The sequence below is a fragment of the Calypte anna genome, chromosome 1 (genome assembly GCF_003957555.1).
Source record: "Calypte anna isolate BGI_N300 chromosome 1, bCalAnn1_v1.p, whole genome shotgun sequence".
Lineage (NCBI taxonomy): Eukaryota > Metazoa > Chordata > Aves > Apodiformes > Trochilidae > Calypte > Calypte anna.
In genome coordinates, this window is record NC_044244.1 from 110,125,701 (window position 1) to 110,145,392 (window position 19,692).

General features: G+C 39.3%; 1 protein-coding gene across 2 annotated transcripts in view; it reads left to right on the forward strand.

The window, feature by feature from the left end:
• BACE2 (beta-secretase 2) overlaps positions 1-7,418 on the forward strand; it is a 48,659-nt gene extending 41,241 nt beyond the window's left edge. Inside the window, exon 9 of one of the 2 annotated variants that reach the window (XM_030469114.1) lies at positions 6,731-7,418. In XM_030469114.1, the coding sequence (XP_030324974.1) occupies positions 6,731-6,984 (254 nt within the window). In that variant the 3' untranslated portion in view covers positions 6,985-7,418. The remainder of the gene's footprint in view (positions 1-6,730) is intronic. The other variant, XM_030469115.1, reaches the window with a different exon arrangement.
• Positions 7,419-19,692: the final 12,274 nt, after the last annotated feature.

The following is a 19,692-nucleotide window of genomic DNA, read 5'->3' on the forward strand; positions in this document are numbered from 1 at the left end:
GAAAGAAAGAAAGAGAGAGAAAAAAGAGAGAGAAGAGAGAAAGAAGAGAGAAGAAGAGAGAAGAAAGAGAGAAAGAAAGAGAGAAAGAAAGAGAGAAAGAGAGAAAGAGAGAAAGAGAGAAAGAAAGAGAGAAAGAAAGAGAGAAAGAAAGAGAGAAAGAGAGAAAGAGAGAAAGAGAGAGAAAGAAAGAGAGAAAGAAAGAGAGAAAGAAAGAGAAGAAGAGAGAAAGAGAGAAAGAAAGAGAGAAGAGAGAAAGAGAGAAAGAGAGAAAGAGAGAAAGAGAGAAAGAGAGAAAAGAGAGAAAGAGAGAAAGAAGAGAAGAAAGAAAGAGAGAAAGAAAGAGAGAAAAGAAAGAGAGAAAGAAAAGAGAGAAAGAAAAGAGAGAAAGAAAGAGAGAAGAAAGAAAGAAGAGAAAGAAGAAAGAGAGAAAGAAAGAAAGAAAAGAAAGAAAAGAAAGAAAGAAGAAAGAAAGAAAGAAAGAAAGAAAGAAAGAAAGAAAGAAGAAAGAAAGAAAGAAAGAAAGAAAGAAAGAAAGAAAGAAAGAAAGAAAGAAGAAAGAAAAGAAAGAAAGAAAGAAAGAAAGAAAGAAAGAAGAAAAGAAAGAAAGAAAGAAAGAAGAAAGAAAGAAAGAAGAAAGAAAGAAAGAAGAAAGAAGAAAGAAAGAAAGAAAGAAAGAAAAGAAAGAAAGAAGAAAGAAAGAAAGAAAAGAAAGAAAGAAAGAAAGAAAGAAAGAAAGAAAGAAAGAAAGAAAGAAAGAAAGAAAGAAAAGAAAGAAAGAAAAGAAAGAAAGAGAAAGAAAAGGCTGTATTGTGTTCAACGGTCTTCTGATGTGGAGTAAATCAGCCTCAGAACTGGGTATCTTCCTGCATTGTTCCCTCTGAGAGATCTTCTCTCTGCGACGTCTGTCTGTGTGTATGGTTTGAGCAACAGTTACTTGAGACTTTTCCCTGTTTTTAGTGTAGCTTTATTTCTCTCTAATTCCTGTTCTAATTTGCAGATAAGTGCAACTTCAACTAGCTTTCACAATGTGCACTGAAATAACCTTACTCACCCTTTTCTCTTAATGTAAATTGTGCCTTTTAAGGCCTCTCAGAAATGCTCAAAGAAGAGGCTAAGATGAAAATGGAACTCAAATTAAGACTTGTGGTGTTTGTTGCTGGTTCTAAACAAATAGGTTTCTCAGTGTAAGTAGAAAACAATGCTGATTAACTTGCTTGCTTTTCATGATTTCTCATAGCTCGTCACGGGTAGCTAAAAACAAAACTTTTGGGGTTTCCTGCTGTTGCTGGTGAGAGATTGCTTTGGCACTGGAAGAACATACAAGTGAGAGAAGAGGGAAAAGACAAAACACCCATATGCAAGTCTCTGTCACAAACAGAGGTAGTCCATGAAAAACATCATATCATCTGAAGTTTGCATGGGAAAAGAACTAGTACTGAAGGTCCTAGTTGAATCCCCACTATTTATATTAGAGAGGGTAAGGGCAGCAAGTACTTAAATTCTTAATGCAACCAGGTAATTGAGGGAGACAGATACTATCTATCTGCATTTTTTTTTTTTTTTAATCACTTCACTCTTAATGGGTGCAAAATTGTCAGCTTTGAGCTTACTACAAAAGAAAATCTGGGTATTGATGGGGGTTGCTTAATGAAAACCTCCGTAGCCTGCCACACAGTGATGAAAGCCACATTTTGAATGCACCTGGAAGGAGAATGTAACTAGGCAAGTAGTGCAGACCAGGTTTTCCTGCCTTTCCTTGTGCTGACTGTGATTTTAGCAAATGTAGAGCTGCCTCCTGTCCCTGCCACGCTGCAGCCATTCATGGAGAAAGGAGAGAGCATTTTGACAGAACATACTGACCAACATGTGGTCAGCAGGGTACACAAGCCAGCTGGTGCTCTTAAGAACTAGTCTGACAGCATGTCTTTGTTGAGAAATAGAGTCAGGGAAGCCTAATAACACCTTCGTGTTAGTATGGCTACATAGAAGCATAGAGTTGGGCCACTTCATGTAGTTCTGACAGCCTCGTCTAAAGAGGAAGAACTGAGTTTGCTGAATAGATACTAAATTTGAATTTACATGAGCTTGGACACATGACGATACCCAGTTGGCGCTAGAAGGAATTTCCAGATGACTTGAATTTCCAGAATTGCCAGATGACTTTCAACAAGACAAGAGGGCATGGTCTTAAGTTGTGCCAGGGGAAATTTAGGTTAGATATTAGAAAGAATTTCTTTACGGAGAGAGTGATCCAGCATTGGAATGGGCTGCCCAGGGAAGTAGTGGATTCTCCATCCCTGGAGCTATTTAAGAGACTGGATGTGGCACTCAGTGCCATGGTCTAGCAACTGCAACGGTGGTTCAAGGGTTGGACTCGATGATCTCTGAGGTCCCTTCCAACCCAGCCAGTTCTATGATTCTATGATTCTATGATTCTATGATTCTATGATTCTATGATTCTATGACGATACCCAGTTGGCGCTAGAAGGAATTTCCTCTTTGTTTTTTTGTCTGTGGTTCTTGGGTATGTCTAACCTAACATCATGGGATCTTAGCTTCTTGAGAAATCAGATGACACAAACCACCGGCTGGGATAAGATACACTGATTTATCAGACTGCACTCACAAGGGGCAGATGACATTTGCTGGATGTGCCAGTTGTTTTGAATTCACTTCTTCACAGCTTGTGGTTTCCACATTTAACACTGCTTTCATCAGAAAACCATAACTGTGAGTGGTTAGCAGCCAGTGCAGTGTGAGAGATTAAGCTATATAACTGGCTTCCTGTGGAGGCCAGCCATGTCCTCCATAGCAACTATATTAATGCAATTTATTTGGAGCTTTTTAGTCTGTTCATGGGCATAAGTTAGATCATATGACTGGTGGCATAAATATTCCATTTGGTGTGGCTTTGCAATGCCCTATGCTTTCTTGTTTACAGTGGAGGGTTAACACTAAATTTAAGCTATTTCTTATATGTTAAATAGGTATGTGCTGAATACAAAATTGGTGGGAACAGGACTAAAAGCCTCAACTTCATCAAACTCTGAAGTTTCTATTGGGAATTAGCTAGAAATGAGAGCTGACTTGTTCCACAATACACCTTGCAGCATTTTCATTCTCCAGGATGTACCAATGATGAGAGTTAGAGAGAAGGCCTCAACAAGCTATTCCATTGTAGCAGAAAAAGAAAATTTGCTTTTTCTTCAGTACCCTTGAAAACTTACTCTACCTGTTACACATTTCACATTGTTTCAAGCTTCCTGTTGCTAATTTCTGGGATTACTGTTCACAGGATTTCTAGGAAAGGTTTTGGATCAATTAAGTTCTTCAGACAAGATGTTCAGGTCAGCTGGTTAGTATTAGTGAAGCAACCCAGTGGTTCCTTGGCACCAAGCAGAATTATACCCCTTGCATTTTTATAGTAAGTGAGAAGATCACAGGAGCAAGATTTGTGTATTTTTAAGGGAATAAAACAATATAATCATAAGTTACTTCTACACTACACTGAGACAGAATGTGCCCTAATTTATGGACACTAACCTCGGGAATGATGCTTCAGTCTAGAAGGGCCTTGGTAACCTGGAGGACTGAGCAGCAAAGATTTTAAGAGTTTCAGTGAACAAAAATGCAAAGTTCTGCACCTGGAGCAGAAAACCACCTTGCACGGGTACAGTTTGGGAAGGGATTGTCTGAATCACAGTTCGGTAGAAAAAGAACAGGAGATTATGGTGGGACCCAAGTTGAATACAAGCCAAGGGCAATGCAAGTGAAACAACATAATGAAGGGCAATGTACACCAGCTAAACTTAGGAAGGTTCAAGTTGGACATGAAGAATTTCTTCTTCACTAAGAGGGTGGTACAGCACTGAACTGTAAGTGACTTCCAGTGACCCCTTCCAAACAGCACTTTACAATTTTATATCTTTAATCTAACTTCAGGTTTTCTTTCTTTCCAAACCACCCAGGATGCTGAGTGAGAAAGTGTTTGAGTTCTGCTCAAATACTACAAAATACCATTTTTCCAGAGGTGCCATTTTTGTTTTGAAACCATCAATAATTAAGAAAATCCCACTTATTCAAAGTCAAGAACTTGTAGGTAGCTACCACCCTCTGTTCTAATAAAAATATGCAAAAATATCCTAGTTCATCTAATGTGGGATATGCTAAGTGTGTGTGTTTCTTAGCATAAGGGCTTGTTTGAGCAATTAATGCAAATTTCCCCTCTTTTGATTTCCTCTCAGTTTCTCTGGGGGTGGAAGAGGGTGAGGAAAAACTTTTCTTTTTGGAGGGAAGAAAGCAGAGGCTGTGCTGCTGTCAAGCATTCTCAAAATGTAATTTAAAATGTCAGCCACCATGGCAACAGTTTTGTATTGCTTTTTTTAAATAGGACTAATTATTGTACTCAAGCCAAATAATGACTAATTAGGAACTGTTTATTTTCAAAGCTATCTCCAAGGTGGAAAATTGTGCTGCTTTTTTTTCCCCTATCTCTTCAAAATACTAAATTCCTAAGTAGTAATACTTAGGCCTTGTGTATCACATTAATATTAAATGTGGTTTAGTTTGGTTTTGCTGCAGGACTTCACATAGATAGATGAAATAGATATCATAGAACCATAGAATTTTATACCAGGGGGTGAGACTTCCAGATGAAACAATTGTATGCTAGACAAAGTTGCAATATGGGGACTCTGAACCAAATGGATCTTCTAGGAAGTCTTTTACAAGTCTGTCAACTACCATGCAGCTCCTGTATCACATCTGTATGACAGCACTGTCTTGGCAAAGATATGCTCACGATACAGGGTGCACAGGCCAGTTTATTACCATCTGAGGAGCTGAAAGAGTTCGTGTGTGGCATTTGCCAGCGTTAGGGTGCTTGTGGGTGCAGCCTCTGGTTTCACCCAGTCCACTCCAACTCTCCTACAGGAGTCTTCCCACACTTGCAACTGGAGAAAGGGCTACTTCAGCTGAGTGATCCTACAGAAGATTCCTCATTTGGGCATTTTGTTTGTTATGACAGGATGGTTTCCCATAAGAACAGTGAGTTACCCTGATTCTCCTTGCAGCCTGCCAGGCACCAGCACCAGTACAAAAGGGGCAGTGAGGGAGAGGAGCACGGGCAGGCAGGGACTGTCTCTTTCAGGAGCAGCCTGCAGTTAAATTGAATTAAGTCTAATTGAGACTTAAACCTTAAAATAATATGAGATTTTGGGAGGCCAGGGACTGAATACCAACTGAAGTCTCTCCCAATAAATTTCAGGTAAAGCAGTCCAGCTATTTTGCCTTTGTTTCTCCACAAAGAACCTTAAAGACTGCCTGCCTCACACAAACCCAGTCTTCCCTCTGCCTTCCAGTGGTTATTTTATGCTAATCTCTTTAAACATGTTTCTAAAGTTGTATCTAAGATACATGTGAGTAAGAGATGCTGTTTTCAGTTGGCAGGGTCACTTAAAATTTGGCAGGAGTGTATCTGTGTGTAAAATGAACAAGAAATGAAGCAGGAAGGTTAAAACTGAGGTCTTTATATGAAATACACAAAGGTTGCTCGAAGTATCTGACTAAAGAAGTGAATTTCAACTGCTAGAAGACTTGTTAATATGCACAGACAGTACTAACTGCAGGCTCCTAGTTGCCCCAAGCAAGCTAAAAGGTATCCATCCTTCCCTGGCTGGGGAACCTGCAGGTAGGAAACTCTGAATATTTTGTTGCCCTAGGCAACTCACTTGCTCTGCCTTTACAATACCCGTAGCCCTGTCCACAACTCAGGGGAACTTTGCTCTGCTTGCTGGGAATTGCCACGGTTACTGTGACAACCATGGGCAGCATAACCCTTTTTAGCAAATACTGGCTTAACAAGTAGGGGTTTGTGATGGTAATGAAACAAGTCAAGGACTCTGTGATGTTACTGAGATGGATGTTCTTTTGAAAACAGAGCTGCCAAGGCACCTCTTCATGCTCCTCTCCTTAGCTTTGTCCTATCCATTTTCCAAGCTGCTGGATTAGCTTCTCATTCCCTGCCCAAAGCACTGCTCCTTCATGTCCCAGCTCCTCACTCCTGAGACCTTCCTCTCCACCATTCCCCTTTTCTCTACAGCTGTCACCCAGCTCCCTTGCCCCCCCCTCCTCATCCTTCTGAGTTTTCACCTCCACTCACAAGTGTCTGTGCTGCATTGCACCCTGCACCTTGTGTAGGATACAATTCTTTTTAAGGCAACTATGAAGGTAATGATCCTGCATGCTTCTCCCTAAGACCCTGGAGATAGCAAACACAGAAGCTGTAAGAATCATCTGAGTTACTCTTCCAGATATTGCAAATGCCAGAAACAAAATGTGCCCAGGTTCTGACCTGCTCCAGGATAGGTGGTGTAGGATTTTTAAGCTTTTGCTAAATTGACATTTCTGAAAGGTTAGTCTAGAGAGAAGAGGTGATCCAGTGGCTTGGGCTTTAATATGGGCTGTAGGAGACCTGTTTAAACGTTTGCTTTCTTGCTGACAGCCTGTGTAGATGTGGAAGTGTCACGGTCTCTCTGTGCTTCAGATTCACATTTTATAAACATGGAGTGCTAATATTTTTATTGCAGTGAGAAATACAATAAAACATGAGTATGCTGAGATGTATGATGATGGAGGTAAAGTGATATACAAGTATTTAGTCTAGATCTTTTGCTAATGCTTTTAAATGGTCTCTTTAAGACTTAATGTTTTTCTTTTTATCATTTCTCAGAAGTTAATGGCTCTCCAGTATCCGAGATCGAGGGCCCTTTCTCAACAGCAGATGTTGCAAGCAACTGTGTTTCCAGCCTTACATTCCATGAACCAGTCTTGTGGATTGCTTCCTATGCTCTCATGAGCCTGTGTGGACTTATCCTCCTAGTACTGATCATCCTCCTCCTTATTCCACCACGGTGTCAGCACAGCTACACCGACAATGACGTAGTCAATGACGAATCCTCCTTAGTGCGGCATCGATGGAAATGAGAAACTTGATTGGGAAACCCGGGACTTAAGCAGAATGAAGAACAAAGTACTTTGCCAAGGGGAAGAAGCCAATGCCTCGGTCCTTTCTACATTCACTACAAATTGCTGTTGAAATCCTGCCAGATAACCCGCATCTTAACTTTTTTAAGCTTTATTTTCTAACGCTGATTCTCAACCAAAGCACTGTTAACCACCCTTTACGTGCTACGGTGCTGGATTTGCTACTGCAGTGAAGTGAGCCTTTATGCTCTCAGCAGTACCTTCTTTAAAAAAAAAAAAAAAAAAAAAAAAAGAAAGAAAAAAAAGGAAAAGAAAAACAAAGGAAAAAAAAACCACCACACCATGATGTTCTTCCACTGTCTGAACAAAACTGTCCATCCCTCTCATACAAAAAAGGAGCTGTCAGTATTTTCTAACTAATCAAGCCCTAACTGTAGAAAAATATAAAAAGCCTGAATAATCTTTCTTATTAATTGCATTAAATGAATACTGCTTTCTGTTCACATCAGTTCATTTTTAAACTGTGCTCATGGTGTGGGGGAGGGAGAAATGTAAAACTTAAGCAGCAGAGAAAAGGTCACTGCTGCCCTTTGAGAGGGTCACCCTATCTGAATGTCATTACAAAATTGTTTGAGGTGGTCAAAACTGGGAAACAAAATTGTTCAGCCTTAGTGTAAAACAAGACTACCTCTCTTAGTTTAAAGGATGCTGCCACTGGTAAGCATGTGGCTTAGAACTGGTCTTAAACCACAGGATGCTCCATACAACCAAATGCAAGCCCCTAACTTGAAAATAGAGGATTTCATAAAAATTAATACTGCATTACTTTCCACTTCAGTGCATAAAGAACCCTTTCAATTTTCCGCCTGTTTTCAGGTTTTGTGGGTTTTGTTGCGTTTTTTGATCTGGGGATGACTGGTATTTAAAAAAGGCTGGTCTGCATATGTATGGACAGATGCTAAAGCTAAGGTCTGTGTTCTGCCATCTCTTTTGGTACTCCTTCTGAGCAGATGACAAAAAGGAAACAACAAAATGAGAAAAGACATCCCTTTTATTTTTTGGCTGAACTCAGCAGCTTAGAAGTTCAAGAGAAAAGTACCTGCCTTAATGGACAGACTGTGAAGTGAAAGTCTTAATGCTGGCTTGTTTTTCAACTTGAACAGTGGTTGGAGGTCTTTAGTTTAGCTTCACTGGTGTGTCAATCATATAAAAAGCGTGTGAACTGACCGGTGGAAAACAAACGTGGCAAGACTGAAAACAATAGTGGGAGAGAGCAGGGAAGAATATATTTGACCAGACCTCCATCGTGTGAGCATTGATCTTAATGACGAGGTCAGAGCGTGATATTTTCTTTGCAGATACAACATTTTTTTCTTTTATCTGGTCAGCGAGCGTTTCAGGACCTCCACCACTTTCCTGCAACAGTGGTGCAGTTGGTTTGAAAAATAAACAACTCAAGGTTGAGGAGTCTAGTGATACCTATTAGTTATATGTTTTAAAAAAAAACAAGGAAAAAAATTCCTTTGCACATTGATAGCAGAGCAGTTTCCATATCTGTGTGGGAAACAAAGAAAAAAATAAAAAAGGAAGCTTAGCTCTGACTCTCCCAATTCCCTGCCTAGAAAATTTTCTGCATATAATCCCTTCATATAGCTTTCTGATTCACACTGCCTCTGCATCTAATTCCACATGGAATAAGAAACTATGATCTTTTTTTCAGGAATGGTGCTTATGTGAAAATAAAACACTTTTTTCCTTTTTTTTTTATTTAACTTGTGTATTTCACTTAATAACTGGAAGTGCCTGTGGTTTTCTTTCCTTTTTAATTCTTGACTTTCAGATTTCTTGGCTCAAAAGAGTCAAATAATTGGTGTTGTGATCTAATGTCTGAGAATTATTTCTCTTAGAGTTAGGAGTTGGAAGTAGGAGGAAATTTTGTATTTGTTTCTATCTTCTTCTACCTCTTAGTTTTTAAGGGGGAAAAAATGATGAATTGTAAGAAATGTAAGAAACTCCAGGAGTTTGGTGTATTCTCCCCATTCTATTTTCTGTACATCTCTCTCCAAATGTCTTCTAATTCGAATTTTTAGTACATGCTATAACAAGAAGTTCCCTAGAGTTTTTCTTAAAGCAATACACTTTGCTCTGTAGAGAGTGAGAGTTCCAACTCTGTGATTCAGTTCCATACCATACCCTGGATTTAGTTTGACACAAAACAAGTAATTTCGAAGTTGTATTCCTTCTATAGTTTAGTAGTATACATAGTGCTTCTGTCACCTGTTTCAAACAGAAACATGGTGTGAATGTTTGGATTGATACAGTGGTAAACAATGAACCCTTTTTCAATACAGAAAATAAAATTTACATGCTTTAAAAATGTTTTATTATCTGCTTCCCTCTCCCCAGCTCCTCCTATCTCCTTGCCACAAAGAGTTTTAGGAAGTAATTAATTGGAAAAGGCTCCTAGTATGCTTTCTAATGACAAGCAAGATTTCTTCTGAGTTGCTTAATGATGTCTTTTTAGTGCACTAGATTTCATATAAAAGCCTTTCATTTTTACCCTTTCACTTTTAATGTCATTGGCCAAGACATTTTAATAGAAACACTTGAATTATATGAGCAATAATCAAGTAGCACAAATGAAATAGTAATATATTCCTGAGTTTTCATGGCATCCCTTGCCACTGAAATTTCACTTGTAGTAAAAATGCTGCCAGTGACATCTGCTAGCAGCACACACTTCATTTCAGCTTGTAAATTGATACTTACACTGGCAGATATTCAGGTGAGCATTGCTTTGTTGCTCTGGCAACAAGAAGAGCAATAGAAACCCTTGAGGGTTCTTTTTTAGCCTACAGCACATTAAGAAAAATAATGCTCTTCAGCAGTTTTCTATGAAAGATGAAATACAGTGAGGGACTACAGTCAAGTGTCTTACTAGTGGCCTCTTTCCCTGATAATTTTTATTCAAACAAGGGTGCTGTGAGATATTTTATATGCCTGTTAACTAACTTCATATATAAGAGTAAACCATATATTTAAAAAAAAAATTAAAAAGCTAAAACCCAGAGCTTTGAATAATTATGGTGCTAGAAAATACTCTCTATTTACAGTGGGAGATAGGCTACTACACATCACACAGGGCTACATATCATTCCTTTCATACATACCAAAATTTCTTGCAGAAGCACTGTTTTCATAATGTGAATGTAATATCCTGTACCATTAAAATGACAGAAAGCTGTGTTTCATTGGATGCAGCCTTTTAGATAATTGATGCTATCAGTTCTATCATTAGGGATTTGGAGATGTGTGATTTGAGTTCAAGTAGTTAAACCTGATTTCAAACATAGGAATATGTTAGTTCTATCATGCTGCCTTCACAAGTTTTAAAAATACTATCATAGGCTTTTTAGCTCAATTTAAATGCTGAAGAAAATAGATCAGGAATTTTAATAAGCCTTTTTTTTTTTTTTTTTTTTTTAGGTTCTGTGAAAGAAGTTAGGATTGTTCTCTTTTTAAGGTGAAAGAGTTTGTATTTAGGATTTCTATGTTGGATCAATGTAAATGCAATATAACAAGGCACTATAACATTACAGTTCTCAGCATTGATGCTGTTTGGGTAAATTCATGGTAATCACAGAGCTATCAGTTTTGGTATCCAATGTCCATTGCTTAACAACAGTTACCTCTTTATAAGCCAGAGGTAACCTATGAGTATTCTGCCCAGTTACTTGCTGTTACTTTACTGTTTCACTGAAGGATGAGTCATTTGAGTACATTTTTCTCTTAAATATGAAAAGGCTTACAAGAGTTGTTGCTTAACATAGCACTTCTTTCAGAGAGTGATTCCTAAGTTTTCTGATAATCCACAAGGACTGTGCTGCTGAAAGCTTCTTTGATTTCTGTAGGGGTGTCCAACAACTAGGCAAGTTGCTTGTCATATCCTGGTTTCAGATATGAGCCTCATATGTATAAGTAGTAATATGAGCTGCATAATGAAGCAGACTGGTACAAGGACCTATGGAGGGGCAAGTCAGGAAATTATGAAAAGAGGAATAAGGAATAAGTAATACACTCTTCATTAAATATTTTAAGAGCATAAAGGTTTGATCCTTTTAAGAAGGGGCCATACTATTTATGATGACATTAGCTCCTGACAGACTTGACTCCCTTATTGATAAATTGTTCATTTCTGCCTACTGAAGTTCTTGATGCTGTTCAAAGAAGTAAAGACAGATTGGTAATGGGATATGAGCAAGCTTCTGAGTCAGTCAGATTTTCTGTTTTCTCTTCAGATGTTAGGCCAGGCTTGTGAGTAATCCAGAGTCCTGGTAATGGTTCTTTGGGAGCATTCTCTGAACTACCATTCTTGGCTTCAACCTGACCCCTGGATGAGATGCATCCATGCCAAAGAAGTCACTGCTACAACTTGCACTGACTGACAGAGGGGATGCTGTGAGCTGGAGTGGGCTGGTGCTGTGAAATGCTGGAGATGGGTCTTCTACCATTTGGGTGGAACTGGGTCTTCTACTAGACTTCCAGAATGGGAGAATGAGTGCAGTTGCTGACAAGCTCCTGTAAGTGTAACGTGAGCCAGTCACCTGGACTCTTTGGTAAGGGTTCCCTTGTCTGAAGAGTCTGAAAGCCAGGGTACCTATTGCTGTTACTGGGAATTATCCACTCACAGGTGAGTAAAGGCCAAGGTCATCTTTAAGTAGAATCACTGGTCAGTTACTGAATATATTCTTCTCTGTGTAACAAAAGTGTAGGCACTATGCTGTGCTCACCCCTATGGTGCTGTGTCTCACCCCTAGCAACAGTCTGGTTGTAAGCAACAAAGTAGTTTATTTTAAAACAGGTTGACATCAGCTACTGTATAGTAGTACATCAGAATGTTTTGTGTTTGCTTTTTTTTTTTTTCTTTTCGCTGTATCTAGGCTTTGTCTGGATATTTGTGGTTATATGTTTTTTGAAATACTAGGAATTTTAGATTAGACTATGAAAGCAGGGGCATAATTTCTTTTCAACTCGATAAAACACAGAAGGTAATTCTCAGCATTTAAAAAAAAGTAGCCCTCAGTAAGGGTTCTCTTCTTTTTTGAAAAAATTATGGTTATCACTTAGAGTGCTTTAGTGTAGCTGCTATCTTGCTAATTCACTGGCTGTAAATCTGATTTTTCTGATTATCGTCTGGTGCCCTCATTCTTTACCTTCCCTCCCACCACCAAAAAAAAAAAAAAAAAAGCTGAAGACCTCAATACCCAAAATTCAGCCTTCTAACAAAAGATACCTTTTTGTTGGTGACCATTCACAGACCTGTTTTAAGGCAGTGTGTAAGGCTTTAAGTATTAACTCAAGGTTGACACTACTCCCATTGGTATTAGGAGGAGAATCAGTGCCAAAGCTTCATCTGTGTCAGTGGTCCCTGAACTTGTGTGCAAAGAACTCCTGGGTGCATTTGACTCTAGTTCATAGACCTCTTTCACTTCCCACTTGGAAATACTTAACTGCATTGTCTTCCTCACTGGTCCTGTGAGTTTTAACTTTTTCTCTGTCCTTATGAAGTACAGGAATGGAGGGGAGGACCATAAGGAGAATTAGTGAGAATCAGTGCCATTCCTTAAGCAGTCAACTGCCCCTTCCTCATTTTCTGTCCTACCACCAGCTGTAGTGGACTCTTACTGGTTCTTCTTGCTGACTCAGACACTTCTGCTTTTTTTCCAGTTGAGGAACTCAGCCTGCTCTGATTTTACAGTGATGTATACTTAGACAAAATACTTGAATATATTACTTTCTTTGTAACTATCCTCTCATCACATCCCCCTTTTAAGAGGAAAATTTTCACAAAGCCATGTCAAACCTGCAAAGGGTATATTTATTCCTGTGTTGCAAGAAAGGAATTACATAGCTGAATGTTTAAATGGCTGTAATTTGCAACTAAGCTGTGGTTGGGAAAAGTCATACTGAAGTGGCTCAAGTGGTACTGAAAAGACAACTGACAATTTATTGATAGCACCAAGTCAGGGATTACTGAAAAAAAAACTGCTTTGCTAGACAATACTCCATGCTACACAAGGTTGAGTGTTTAAATAAAATGTATCTGAAAGAGGCAGTTCACATTTTTTAATTGAAAATATTATATGGAGATGCAAAAATCTTTTAAGACTTTACATCAACTATTATTCGATAGTTCTTTAAGAGTGTAGAAAGGATTTTGCATTTAAGGAAATCATTCCACCTCGATTCCACAATGCTGGAAAGGAAAATTGGATCAAAACTTTTTTTAAAAAGGGGGTACAGTCTTTTAAATCAGGTGATGTTAGGATGCCTATTCCACTTATTGTCAAGCCTCATTACTGAATTTTCCAAAAGCTGGTATTTTGTACTTCAAGTCTTATCATTTTCAGATAAACACTATGTAAAAATCAAGTTTTCTTCTGCTTAAAATAAACGATTAATTCTTTAAACCTATTCAGCGTGTCTTTTTAAATCCTGTTGAGGTGAAATTCCAAGGTGATAAATTATATCCATCCAAATTGTTCCTATTTCTTTAGGTCTTTCAATTCTACCTTATGGCTTTATACCTGAAAAGAAAGCAGAACTGTTCTAAATCTTGGCTGAACCTTGAGGGAAAGGGAGGAAGCAGGCAAGTTTAGCTCTCTAGTGATCTTTTTTTTTTTGCTTAAACCCACATAACTGAGACTTTCTTGCTTCAACTTTGTCACTTCATTTAAGTACTGGGGAGAAACTGGACAGAGCAAACATTAGCTTGAGAAGATGAAGCTTTTGATCAGCTGGAATGGCTTCAAGCAGTACTTTGGACTCCTTCAGTCGACTGCCCTAAACTGTAAAAGAAGAATGCGTACGAGAGGAATGTCCCTGTCCCGAGGTTTCTTACCTTGGGAGAGCCGGGATGGGGGTGGTCACTGTGCGCTTCGCTCTGTACCCCAGGAGGTGGCGCACACGGTTTGTTTTTCAAAGGAGGGAGTTTTCGGTCCTTTTCTCGGCAAATCCTGTTGTCTTAGTTAAATTCTACTAAAAGTACCTTCCGTTTTTCTCTCTTTCAAATATCCTAACTAAAAGGGTCCTTAATTTGGGTCCTCCTGACCAGTTGGTAATGCTCCTCTCCCTTCTCCCCGAAAAAAGCCTCTTTTTAAAAATCTATTCTTTAAAAGCCTCTTTTTAAAAATCTATTCTTTATAAGCCCTAAAGTTTTATCTTTAAAGGTCGTGTGCTGTATGCATGTTGATGAATTCAGAGAACTGGTCAAGACAGATTAGCACCAGCTGTTCAATACGGTGTTTTTATTTCACACTTTGCAAAGCTGGCTGGTGTTGCTTATTACTATCCTGATATTATGAAGCCTGTGTTTTATTGCACAGCTCTGCTCACATGGGCACTGTACAAGCTCTCAGTTTTTTTCTAGCACTTAAACTTCTCCTATGCTTCTGAGCACCTTATGTGTTTCAGGCTTACTGAATCCAAACCTGCCTGTTTGATCATATTTTCCTTGCTCATCTTTCCTCATTAGAGCTAGCCCATCTAAATGAAATACTTCTTAAGTTTGTGTATGAAACACAAAAATAAGAGTTTATTGCAAAAATATGGGGGGTCTTTTGGTAATGACAGTGCAGTAGAAACAAATCCATAAAGATTTACAATTCAAGAGCTCAGTTTTATTTTTCAGGATTCTGAGGGCCACTAAAACTGTAAACATTAAACTCTGTTCTTCTCTTTCTGCACCAAAACTAACTCTTTTTTAAAATTAATGGCTAGGATTTTTTTCCTTCTAGAGGCTTGCAAATAACATCTGTCTATACCAAGACTCATAATTTGTTTTTATAGGAAACTCAATAGCATTTCCTAAGAAATATTAGTTATTGTAAAGATGACAAGAATTGATGCTGCCAGTGCGTACAGAAATACCAGCATATTGGATTTTTATAGTTGTTGGCTAGATACAACTACTTTTATGAATAAATAAGGTAGTCTGTTATTCAGATTATTTCTTTTCATCCACCCACCACTGTTCTGAAGTTATATGGATGAGAATACTACTTATTTTCCTTTGGTTAAGTTTTTTTCAATCATAAGCTTAAGTAAGTCAACTTACTTTATTCTTACCGTGTGAGATTTTTTTATTGTAGTATATCTTGGACATTGTCTAAGCTGATATTTTCCACTGATTTTTAGCTGATACTTTTAGACAGCTTTTCAAAATTGCTCATATATTCCCCTCCACTGACTAATTTGTACCATCATTTTCCCACACCATCCTGCAATATCAGCCTGCTGTCATTGTCCAGGTCTGATGCCATCCTGGCTCACAGGTAAGGTGATAACCTTTTGTCTCTCTTCCACCTCTCCCTGGAGACAGGTCTGGAAGAAATCTAGCTCTCTCACTGTGTATGCAGACTGAGCTTCAAAAGCAGTTTTACTGTAGTCTTTTGCTCTTTTAAAACTCCAACATCACCTTCAGGTGACCTGAGCCTGTCAGAGTGGTGTCAGCCTGGGCCAACAAACCTAGGGCTGGCAGAATGGATCAGGGAAGAGCTCCAGGACCTACCACGAGATGTCGTTTTGTCAAGCTACAAGTGCTTTGGGATTGCTGATAGCAGGGACCTTGCCAATCCAGCACTCTACGGTAAATCTCGACTTGATGGCAGGCTTACAGAATTGTTTACATCCAGACTTGGCTTTAGACCATGTGGGACTGCACAGGGGCTGTGCTAATAGGGACCTGTAGGCTTGATGACTGTGCTGACAGCAGCATTTCAAGAAAGCAGACAACAGAGAGCCTGTAGGACTGTGCAAAGCAATATCAAAGCATCCAGCTTTAATAGAAGGATTTTCCTTTCCCTCATTTCATTCTTCCCCCCCTCACAGCCCCCTCTTTGTCTTTGAAAAGTCTGGGTCGTTATATTTGAAAGATTCACAGAATCACAGAACTATCACCATTGGAAAAGACCTCTACAACCACCCAGTCCAACTGTCAACCCAGAAAAAAACCACCATGCCCACTAGGGCATGTCCTGAAGTGCCACATCCACAAAATGTTTAAATACCTCCAGAGATGGTGATTCCACCTCCCTGGGCAGCCCATTCCAGTGCCTGACTACTCTTTCAGTAAAGAAATTATTACTAATATGTAGTCTATTTTATTCTTGCTAATATATAATTCAATTTATTAAATTATTTCTAATAATAGAAATATTATTTCTATTATTAGTCCAGTCCAGACTATTAGATCTGAGCCCATAATACTCTGAGCTATTGCTGCTACTATTGAGGAAATTGTCCATCAAGACCTTCTATCTGGATGAGGTGTGATTGACTATCTTTTCCTTGTGTAACTCTGTATTAACAAAGCATAAGCAAAGCACACAAAAATGCTCCACCTTGAACAATTTTAAATTGTTTAAGGTTGTTTGACAGAACAGCAACATCATGGGACACAGCTTTACAGGTTTTCTAGGCTATAAACTGAAAGTAATCATTGCTTGTTTTGTGCCTTCTGTTACATGATCTGTTTTGCCTACCAGGATGGAAGGTGCTTAGATTTTAATAAATCCACAAAAGAAGTATCTAAAAGCTGTCATCTTCTTCTAAGTATTTGTGTCATTTGTGACATTCAAGATAAACAAGGGAAAAAAAGTTGTTGTATTAAAATATACATTTAAATCTCTATTTCTCTATTTTACTCTTTATGCTACCACAATTCAGGATGTTGAGATTTTAACAGGCACATAGTGAAGTATGGCTGAGCTACTGCAAAGAACTGATGTTCCACATTGCTACCTCCATTGCACATGTGTATGTTCTTATCTGTCTCAAGTTTTAGGTAAAGTTAGTTAACTTAAACATCAATTGTGTATTTCATATAGGTGGTTTAGTTTTTCTAGTAACTACTGAAATCCCTGTGACCTCTACAAGCAAAGATTTGGTACAATAATCTTCCCCTGCCTTAAAATCTCTGTCTCCATTTAAAATCATTAAATTCTCTTAATTTATCCTAGCAAGACTAAAAATACACTCTTGGCCAGTTGTGGTTGAGTAGAAAACATGTAAATTTAATAGCTACAAGGATTGGAATGACACTTTTGCTAATTTGTTAGCCAAGAGGGGTGGGTGCAGAAAATACCTCTGGAGGTACAGCAGCTCAAAAGGCAAGTGGGAACTTGCTGTGTTGTAATTTTACAGTGTTAGGAAATGCCCATAAATTTTCTGTAAGGACTGTGGCTTTCATGATGATAAGACAAGTTTAACACATATGCAGTGTGTACATACATTCACCTGTTCCATTTAGTGTCTGCAAGAGTAATTTGTTTCCTATTCTCCCTATCACCAAAGGGTTCCAACAGCCTCACAAGCATCAAGAGTGAAGATTAATGTTTTGAAAGTTTTTCCTCTAAGCTTTCAAATTACAGAATGAATGGTTACAGAATGAACAGAAATAATGATACATCAAGTGTCTCATTAATCACTAAACGAAGAGCAGTATCACTTGTCTTTTGCAGACACAAAACTGAGACACCTGAAGTAAAACATTTTAGATTTTCCCAGTCCTTGGGTATATATATAGACACCTCTGGGTCTAAGGGACTTGGTCAGGCAAGCAAACCTATTACTGTGTTACCTGGTTTTGTGTCAAATGCCTGGGTGCAGGTTCAATGTAGTTCAGGTAGTAATAAAGGAACACTGCTCCATTCTTCCTGTGGATAAAAGCAGATAAATTGGTGGTTATCCAAAAGGCACTGATCACTAATGATGGGGTTTTTTTCCCTGTCAGGTGTTGAAATAGTGACAAAGTTCCTAGGGGCTTAAAATTTTTACCTGTGGAGTCTCTAGCTAACCAGTGCTCAGATAACACATTTATTCCAAAATTAAATTATCCTGAGTGCTAGCTGATTTTCCTTGCTTTAATAAAACTAGCAGAATCCTTCATTTGACTACCACCAACTGTCGTATTTTCAGGTTAAGGATGCATTATTTTTATTTTAAAGGCTAGAAACACACTATTCGATAGCTCCATTTATTATCAGAGACATAATTTTCTGATGTGCCATCTTGCATGATAGCTGTTCCTGCTGAAATAACTACATATTTGGAAAAGTAACTCAGCACAGTGTTGTCCTTAACTTTATCTTGCCCACTCTTAGCTCCTTTTCTTTTTCATACTATGCTTTTTATTTATTAAGCTTATTTGTCCCATGCTGCTGCTTTAATTATTTGAACTCCTAGTTCTTGTTGAATGTTGCTTTTAAGGGAAGCTCCTATAGTTTTGGAAAGAACCAGCAGCAATTACTTCCTCAGGTTTTACCTTTACTTTATAGGATACTGCAATATCCCATTAGCAGACAAGAAGAAACTCCCCTTCTCCAGTGACTGGAAACATTTACAGCTTTCATGGGTGTTCTGGGAAGAAGGCAAAAGTTCCAATCTGTATGAGGTCCAGTATGTGCTCTCCTACAGGATTTTATTATTCTGTTTACTGAACTAAAAATAATTTCTGTGCATCATTAGAGGCAGAGGGAATGAAGAAGCTTATCAGAGACTAAAAATCAGGTGTTTCAAGGGCAAATACTAATTCATAGTGTAGTTTGACCAGTTTTCAAAATTAAATCCCTAGCTTCCTTGTCTGAATTTTGCCAAACTTGGGGGTCTTTAGCTCAGTTTCCTGGACATGTTTGAGCTCTTATCTCAGTCCTTAGAAGCCATCCATGAGTTGAGATGTGATTCCCTCAGACTCAGGTCCAGCTCCTGCTGGCAGGGCTCCACACTTACGTAGGCGTACAAACACTCATCAACAACAGGATGCTGGAAACTGGAATTTTTAAAAAACAGAAAAGCAAGCTTATGATGTGAAGCTTCTGACAGGCAAAGCTTATACCCCATGTTATCTGCCACGGATTAGTAAACGCGCACTGCCAGCACCCTGCTGTAGTTTCACACTCCTTACAGACGGCCTGGAAGGCTGAGGGGCAGTAGCAAAGGTGAGGGCTGCTGTTCCACAACCCAAGTGTGATTTGAGCCGAGCTTTTTGGCTGACCAAGCTACCCCACCAGGAGGAAACATCCAGGCAAAGGAGTGCAATGCCTTGCTCACAGCACTGTTAGGGGCCACTGCAAGTAAAGGTGAACCAAGGACTTGTCCCAATGGGCCAGTGCCCGTGTTAGGGCTTGTATCATTCCAGTACTGCTGAGGTGACTGCTCTGTGACTCCAGCAGCTGAAACACCAGGCAGACCCTAGCTATCACCAGGAAAAAGTCCTTCCTCGCTTGCTGTTTGCTTTTAGGATTGAGTTCAACAGACTTCAAAATAATGTGTTCACTTTAAGATTTGAGGGAAACAGCTTATCGAAGGGGCTGCTGGATGGAGCCTTCGCCTTCCTTTTGATACTGCTGGCCAGCTTTAAAAATAACTTTTATCACTGCCTCCTACAACTTGAGTTTTCAGGTGGCACCAACAGTTGTGTTTCCTCGGCTCAATTGCCTTGGCGGATGCATCCCCCTTCTCCAAATCCCGCCCGCCCTCTCCTCCTCCAGCGCAGTCCCTGTCCCTAGGCGCGAAGGGCTCTTCCCCGATTCCACCCCGTTCTCCCCGACCCCACCGGAGGGCAAAGCGCCGGGAAGGAGAGGGGGAAGCCGCGCCTCCCGGCCGCACTCCGCGCCCTGGCTGTTCCCAGCCCGCCTGCCCTGAGGTGTG